The sequence below is a fragment of the Cynara cardunculus genome (genome assembly GCF_001531365.2).
Source record: "Cynara cardunculus var. scolymus isolate 2C chromosome LG 1, CcrdV1, whole genome shotgun sequence".
Lineage (NCBI taxonomy): Eukaryota > Viridiplantae > Streptophyta > Magnoliopsida > Asterales > Asteraceae > Cynara > Cynara cardunculus.
The window spans coordinates 14,670,424-14,679,152 of NC_037528.1; the positions used below are offsets into that span (position 1 = coordinate 14,670,424).

Sequence of the window (8,729 nt, forward strand, 5' to 3'; positions counted from 1 at the left end):
ACTTTCCTGATTTACCCCTCTTGTCCTTCTAGAATAGACATGTACAATTCTGGGCCTTTTGTTATTGGATACCAATAAGTCAACATTTGTATCATAATTCTTTTAAACAGTAAATCCGTTAATCTGAGACCAAACAAAACATAAAGGGCGAATACAAATGCAAAAAGAAAACTAACGGAACTGGCCTAACTAAGAAGATCAACCCACTATTCCTACCTGTGCCAAATTGAAAATTTCATTTCTCAAATGACCATTGAACTTTACTTGTCGAATTGTGAGGCAAGAACAAAGAAAGAAGACACGAAAGGGAAGTTCGGATGATTATTCAAGAATTGGTTGAGGAAATAAGTTGTATTTATGTCAACCTTTCATCTTTTCCTATTTCTTTTTTGTAGCAGTTTGTCTGTCTCTTGGCTAAATGGAACTTCCACACAAGCACCATTACCTCGATCGGATTATCTTGTCCACTCAATACTCTCTGGTTACATCTTATACATCTGCTGATCATTGGCTATTCAAAAATCCGAACATGAATGGCTTGTAATCCCATGTTTTATGAAAATTCAAGGTTCTATATATTTGGGTTAATCTTGTGGCTTCAGATCTGGGTTTCAGGGATTTTGTTGGAAAAAAGAGAACACCAAAGGAATGCCATTGTTATGGAACACAAATGTTGTCAGAAATGGTTTTATGAAACCCAGGATGACAGTTGTTTCCTATCTTATCCTTTTTTTTATCAAGGATCCAATGCAATCCTGATTTTATAGAATACGAAATAAGAATCCTAGCAACAATCATGATGTATCGGAATTGGGATGGGGACCATGCAAGTAGGAACAAAGAAGAGAGGTGAACGGTGTAAACGAGCAGCATAACATGCAGGAGTCATTCCGATTATTAATTTATTATACATATGACACACGTGCAACACCAAAACAGACACTAAGATCTCTTTTTTCCCTCTTTCACACAAATCCCATAAAACCATTTCCCAAAAAACATCAAACTAACTACAAAAGAAACAAAGGTTGTTTAATCTGAGTTCAGCTGTTACTGCAGCATTTTGTGATGTGAAGATTAAGGCCAAACGTGATCATCATCTCAAAAGCACCAGACTCAAGACTCGAAACTCCACTAATATTCACAACAAGATTAATTGGTAACTAGATGGACTCAATATAATCAAAATTCCAACTTTTAGAAACATCCTTCCCCGATTAATGATGAAACTTAACACCCATATTTCATCTCAAGAGCACTAGAGTCAAAATTCTCAAGTCAAGTAATATTCAAATCTGCATTTCATTACAATAAAACATTCAATTCTAAGTTCTAAAGCAATCTCTTCCTGTTAAAAGATTAGCGACCCAAATACAATCTTCATATCAAAAGCACTGGAGTCGATGTTTTAAACTTCACTGCTATTCAGAACTAGATTAAGCTAGTCCCAACAGGATCAAATCTACTCCCAGAGAAACCTTTTCCCATTTAAAGTTTAAATGCCCAAATGATATATTCACAATGTTCAAAACAAGATTAAATGGAGATTAAGATGGAGTCAAATATGGTCAACAATTATAACTTTTAAGCAACAATTTCCTACTTATAGATTAAATGCGTAAATGTGATCTTCATCTCAAAAGCACTAAAGTCCAAATTTTAAACTCCAAAACAAGATCAAAACGCCCATCAAGATAGATTTAATATAACAACTTCAAACATAATATATGAAGGCCAAAATGGAAGAACTTACTTCACCGGTGGTTCTCTCTCTTTTCTAATAAGCTTATCCATGTCATCATACTGAAAAATCAAGTTATGCAAGCTAGCAGCTTTAACCCACTTTGGCAAATATCTCTTCCCAATTAAAGCATACACTCTTTCCCTCATTGGGCCCGGAGACTCTCTCGGATATCTCTGCAAGAAAAACTCAGCCAAAGCCAATTCAAGAACATACTGTCCCAAAAACCCTAACCTCGAATGCCCTGACCTCACGTGCCTAGCATTCGTCCTCTCACAATGAGGATGCCCAAAAGCCAAATATAACAATGTATCAAATTGCTTAGCTGGGTTATCATCTCCATAATTCTCAGATGGTTCCAAAGGGTACCCAAGAGCCTGTTTTGCCTCAAGCAAATACTCATCAATCCAAGTTTTATCGGCATTGTTCAATCTCATGGATGGTAAACATGAACTGAGTAAAGGGAATTGCTTTAGTGACAATTGTGGGCTGTTGAGGAATCTTTGAGCTAATTTCGCATCATCTAATGGGGGTTTAAGGATGAATCTCTTGGGTGGTATTCTTTTGTTGGGAGAAACGAATTTCTTGCGTTGGGAGAGCTCTTTGAGTAGTCTTTGTGGGCTGTTTCTAGGGAGTTGTTCTTCTCGTTTCTCTTGGGAGTCCACGGCGGCGATAATGGTGGGATTTAGCGAAATGGGTTTGCGGATTTTGAGTTTTTCGAAGTGGGTTTTGATCGGGAATGGTGAAAAGGAAGAGGAGAAAGAGAGGTCATGGGTACGGTGAAAGATGCTTGAATTTAAGGGTTTCAATGGAGAAGAAAGTTCCATGGGCAGAGAAAGGTACCAAAGGATTGAGTTTTGAATTAGGTTGGTGAGCAATCAAGATTGTTGAGAGATTAAATACCGAACATGGAGAAACGCGGTGGTCGAAAATGGAGGTCTCCTCGGGGTCTTGTGGTGGATAAGGTTTTTAGCGAGTGTTCTTCTGTGTATTCTACACGCTCGACGGTTGTATACTGTATTGGTACTTTGAACTTTGAAGAAATCCGCATAAATGGGCTGGGCTGTTTTTAGGTTACTGCCTTTTGGGCTAAGTAATTTTAAGTGCACAATAATAAAATAAAACGAATTTTGACCCATGAATTTTTTGTTACATACATAATACATTTCAGTTTTAAATAAATAAAATTATCTTTTATAAAGTATTAAGATTTATAGTAAAATAAAATTATCTTCTATAAAGAATTAACATTTATAGTAAAGGATTGTTTGGTTAGAGATATTAAGCAGTAATTAATGAAAATGAAAATAAAAAGTTTTTTGGGTTTAGATAATATAATGGGCTTATGACTAAGGGGTTGTTTGTTTGTCTTTTAATATTTCCATTAAGAGGCAACATCTAAACCATTAAAAGATCAATATTGTTTGACCAAAAATAAATCTGCCTCTTAATGGTTCTAAAATCCTTCTGAATGATTTTGTATCCTAGGTCTCCCTTAACCATTCAACGTTCTAGACTTATTGTAAATAATTACCAAACAATTATATTTCATTTTACACTATATCATGAGAGTTTCATCGTGTGAAAATAGGAATTAAAGTAAGAAGCATAAGAAGAGATCTGGACATTGATTGCTTTTAGTCTCACCCACATCCGACCATCCCATGAATTGTGTTTATCACGTGAATTGATTTGATGCATCTCTGTGCAACACATTAGTATTGATATTTAATTAGTTATGATCCAACGATGGTGATCCTTTTTTGTCATTCTCATTGGAGCCCTACCCATTTGCATCCCAAATTAAACCGAATAGAATGAAAATTCATTACCATTTCCAATCTTGTCATATTCATATTCATTTTCGTTCACCTGTCTGAATTAAACAACCTCTAAAAACTCTAGCTTTATCACTTTTATGAGGAAATTGCTTAAAATGTTTTGCAAATGGTATGCAATAAATACACAAGGGTTACTAAAGTTTGCAAAAAGTATAAATTACGTCGATTAACTGTAAAAATGTCAAAATAAAATTTCGAAGTTTGAATTTCATACAAAATTCAAAATATAATTACCCTTTAGACACGATTTTATAACAATAAATGTTATCCTTTAAAATACCCACAAACTGGTCTGAAACTATAACAACTAATAAAATGGTATTAACCAAAATTCCCAATAAAATAAAAAATGAGGACGACTTTTTACGGCAACACAGTGACATCCCATATAAACCCCTAAGAAGGGACTAAAGTTTCACTGGCATGTGGGTGAGGCCAAGAATCAACATCAACAGACTTTAGATGCTAACAATTCTGGTTCCAAGTTGATATGTAATTTGATGAATAATGTGATCGTGATCGTGTTTATTTCATTATTTAAAAGATGAGCATTATGTGGTTGATAAAATGCCTCATTGAGAAAACTGCCGAGTTCCAATCTTTGCACCCACCACCACACACTCCCAAATACCACAATCCTAACCTTGCAAAATTCTTGATAACTCTTTTGTCCCTTCATGTTGCTCCTTTTTTGGCCTTATATTGATACCCATTATGGGTATTTCATCAAATAAGTGGATCGTTTTGAATCAAGAACATCAGAAGTTGGTATCTTACAGAGCCTAAGCTTGAGGTTATAGAGCAGAAATTCAACTAAACCTTGTAAAACCTCCCAAGAAAATGTTCATAATTTCTCATAGACTGGTATTATGGGTTCTACTATATGTATGTGGTGAAGTATAGGACATGATTAAGGTCAAAACCATTGCCATGGTGGATGTTCATCAAGAAGGACCTGAGCTGCCCATGACACTTAACATGTCTGCTACTAAAAAAGAGCTAAACTCTGACGCCATGAAGAGGATTAGTGAATGGTTTGCTTTCAATCTTCTTCATCTTGTTTCCAATTCACTTTTTTGTTCTTATTTGATGCTAAATAGGTTTGCTTTCTTCATCTTGTTTACAAAATTTGCAGGATTTTCTCCCAAGAGATAGAGAGTGATGTAACAGTTTCTGTAAGAGGTGTTTCCTTTTCTATACACAAGGTACACTTTTTCTATCCTCTTATTATAACTCATATATTGATATAATTTTCTCAAAGTTTCTGATAAGGTTCTAGCTTGTAAATCAAGATTTCAACTTGGTTTTGAATCCTTGGTGAGCAAACTAACGAAATCTTGTTCTTGATTAAGAGTTGAAACATTGATAAGAAGTTGACATTTTCATTTTCTGGGTCCCATTTATATAGTGCAAGAAGAAATAAAGATATCAATGTGGGTCATAAAACTTAGTCCTTCAATGTGTGCAGTTTCCTTTAGTCTCCAAGTGTGGTTATATAAAGAAATTGTTATCAGACCCCAAACATGCTGATCTTTCTGTAGTCGAAATCCCCGATATCCCAGGAGGGCCTGAAGGATTTGAAATTGCTGCAAAGTTCTGTTATGAAACAAGTATTGAATTATCTACAGAAAACATTGCCTTAGCAAGATGTGTGGCAGAGTTTCTTGAAATGACAGAGGACTACGCAATTGGAAACCTGGTATCGATAACTGAGGCCTATTTAGATGAATTGGGGCTTAAAAACTTATCTGGTGCAGTTTCCATTCTGCAATCATCAGGAAATCTTTTACCAATATCCGAAAAAGTAAATTTGATTGATCGATGTATAGATACTATAGCGTTCATGGTGACTGAGGAAAGTCAAGTTTCGTTATTTGGCGGCACAGATAGCACCAGGGATGGTTTAGATTCTTCCACATCATTATCTCACCCAAAATCTGTAGTTGATTGGTGGGCTGAAGACTTGATTGTTCTTAGAATCGATATCTTCAAAAGGGTTCTTCTTGTATTGGTTTCAAGAGGATTCAAACAATTTGCACTTGGACCGGTTCTAATGCTTTACGCGCAAAAATGTCTTCGAGGTTTGGTAAGATCCCTTGCTCGTATACACTAGCTTATGAACTTTCAGTTCATTCGCAACAATTGGCAAACTTGGAATTCCCGTCTCTCCTCATGGGCTCTTTTGGAGAGTAATCTAATGGGGGTTCCATATATTCTTTTCGCTACAAATTTTTTTTGCAAAAATGAAATAAGTTTCCTAAAAAGTGGCAACTAGTTTGTGGTTGCCTGCACATTTTGGGAAATTTACAGAAATAGTCAATCTCCTCAGCTCTTTTCAAACTTTTACCATTTTCAGACCTCATTTCACTTTGTATCTAATCCTTACACAAAAGCATTAGGCATATGACCAAAGGGCCTTTGGCCTAGCGGTATGTGAGTATTGGCCTCCTAGGAGGTCAAGGGTTCAATCCTCACCAAAGGGGTGTGTGTTTTGCATAAGAATTGGCTAGAAAGTGAAATAAGGTCCGAAAATGGCTAAAAGGTGAAACCCCTTTTGCTAGATTGTCTATTTCTGTAAATTTCCCTCATTTGTTTACTATATAACTTATGTTCTTCAAGTATGCCTTTTTTGACACCAAATCTTGTACATTTTTCTATCAATCAAACAGGAAATCTATGGAAAATCCAAGAAAAAGATAGAGCCACAACAAGAACACGAGAAGAGGGTTGTTTTAGAAACAATAGTTGGCCTCTTGCCAAGGGAAAAGAATGCCATCTCGATAAGCTTTCTTTCAATGCTACTTCGAGCGGCCAAATATCTAGACACAACGGTGGCTTGCAAGCTAGATTTAGAGAAAAGGATCGGCTTACAGCTTTCACAGGCTGTTTTAGATGATATCTTGATTCCTTCTTTTTGCTTTGATGGTGATACCATGTTTGATGTTGATACAGTGCAACAGATCATGATGAATTACGTTGAAAACAATTGCGCAGAATCGTATGATACAGATTATGTTTCTCCAGCGCAGAGTGATTTGGAAAACGTTGGGAAGCTGATGGAGAGCTTTCTTGCTAAGATAGCTTCCGACCGTAACTTGATGGCTTCAAAGTTTATAAGTTTTGCCGAATGTGTTCCGGAAGGAGCACGAGTAACAGAGGATGGAATGTATAGAGCCATTGATATTTACTTGAAGGTATGATTTTTTATCATATTTAGGGGTTGTTTGGTCGATTTTCAATTAAGTCATGCATGGATAAAGCTGTATGTGTGGATTAATATGTCTATATAGATTGAGAAAGTTTTTTCATATAGGGAAGGACATGTTTGGAAAAAACTTGTCTTTTTGCATGAAGCTCCCCCCTAGAAGCTTAATAAATTAGTCACTTTCTATATAATTATGCCACTACCAAACAATCATGTATCTGTCTGAATATGTTGTGAGTTCCATTGTGCTCATTAAGCTGCTAACAAATATAGATAAAATATTTTCATTTTATGGTGGTATCATATATATTGTGACAATGTGACAATATGTGGAAGGAAAGGGAGGTTCTGACATATTGAGAAAAGATGGTCCAAATCTAACCAATGCGAGATTTTAACATATGCTCCCGGAAACGTGTGTTGGAGGCTAAACAAACACGGATCTAGACTCTGTAGGACTATTTGTGTCTGTCTAACCTCAATTGGAAGGGGCGTGTTAGAGTCCCAGATTGGCTAAATGTAAACCTTTTTATTTTAATATATGTTGGAACTTTCCTTCTAATTTTAAGGGTTCTTTTAGATATTGTCACATATTGGATGCGAAGGTAATGAACCGGCTCAAGGAAACCCTAAATCCTAAATGTTAAAACAGTTTTCTACGTAGTGTTATTATGTGTTGTGAACATCTAGAATATATAACATCTTGATCAAATATTTTCATTTGAATCTTTTCAGGCTCATCCAGCTTTAAGTGACATGGACCGAAAGAAAGTTTGCAGTTTGATGGACTGTCAAAAGTTATCCCGTGAAGCTCGTGCTCACGCAGCCCAAAATGAGCGGCTTCCGGTTCAAACCGTAGTTCAAGTTCTTTACTACGAACAACGCCGCTTACGAGAAATGGACGGTAGCCCGATCAATAATGACTCCTCTGATCAAGCAAACTCATACGGTACCCCTAGTCCTAGAACTCAAAACTCGATATCAATTGAAATCTCGAGCTTAAAAAAAGAAAACCAAGATCTCAAGTTTGAGCTTCTCAAGATGAAAACACGATTAAAAGAGATCGAACGATCGACTGCTAATAAACCGAGGGCTAACGATCCAATCGGAACCACGACTACTGGTACTGCTGCTAAGCCACCATTGCCTAAAAAGTCATTGATAAGCTCGGTAACGAAAAAGCTTGGGAAAATTACACCATTTCTACATGCCGATGGGTTTTTACCGTCTACAAGAGGCCGGAATAAAGCCGGTAAAGATCGAAGGCATTCGGTATCTTGATATATATGCAGGTTTTGATGGTTGGCAGCAGGATTGCTGGCTTTTGGCGACGGTAATCATGAATTTCCATTTGCAAATGCTCGACGTCCATATAATAAAAACATTTGTACATGATATACATTAATATAGTTTTTTGGATTTAAACGACTGCTAGTTAAAAATGCATGCAATAATGTTGGTGGTTTATGATTCACATAAGTTGTACACATCTATAATTTTATAAAGCATTTGATAAAAACTATTAAAAACGATTTTTGATGCACGAAGTATTGTTTATTGATGYATATTACTTAAAATTTAAGATTACAAGTAAATTGTGCATAAGTACACCTTATTAAAGCAACATACTTGAATTCGTCTAACTAACTGCAGATAAACATAATCAAATATTGGATAAACATCTCATTTTAAATATATCCTAATAACTAATAGAAATCTTAGTTATCATATTTATAAAAAAATATATTATTAAACTTAAATTAAATTTATTTGTTACTAAACCTAAATTATCTATACTTACTATATTATAAAGCATTTGAAAAAAGGCTTTTAAAAACGATTTTTTATGCACGAAATACTATTTATTGATGCATATTATTTAAAATTTAAGATTACAAGTAAATTGTACATAAGTATAACTTATTAAAGCTCCATACTTGAA

General features: G+C 35.4%; 2 protein-coding genes across 2 annotated transcripts in view; one reads left to right on the forward strand and one right to left on the reverse strand.

The window, feature by feature from the left end:
- The window catches only part of LOC112513061 (ribonuclease III domain-containing protein RNC1, chloroplastic), an 11,430-nt gene extending 8,726 nt beyond the window's left edge, over window positions 1–2,704 (reverse strand). Inside the window, exon 1 of the mRNA XM_025119187.1 lies at window positions 1,754–2,704. Within this exon, the coding sequence (XP_024974955.1) occupies window positions 1,754–2,568 (815 nt within the window). The 5' untranslated portion in view covers window positions 2,569–2,704. The remainder of the gene's footprint in view (window positions 1–1,753) is intronic.
- A 1,573-nt stretch (window positions 2,705–4,277) lies between these two features.
- Window positions 4,278–8,227, forward strand: LOC112518454 (BTB/POZ domain-containing protein SR1IP1-like). The gene is made up of 5 exons (XM_025126159.1): window positions 4,278–4,616; window positions 4,718–4,787; window positions 5,051–5,668; window positions 6,252–6,776; window positions 7,523–8,227. The coding sequence occupies exons 1-5, from the start codon at window positions 4,489–4,491 to the stop codon at window positions 8,066–8,068; spliced, it is 1,887 nt and encodes a 628-aa protein (XP_024981927.1). The 5' UTR covers window positions 4,278–4,488; the 3' UTR covers window positions 8,069–8,227.
- The last annotated feature ends 502 nt before the right edge of the window (window positions 8,228–8,729 follow it).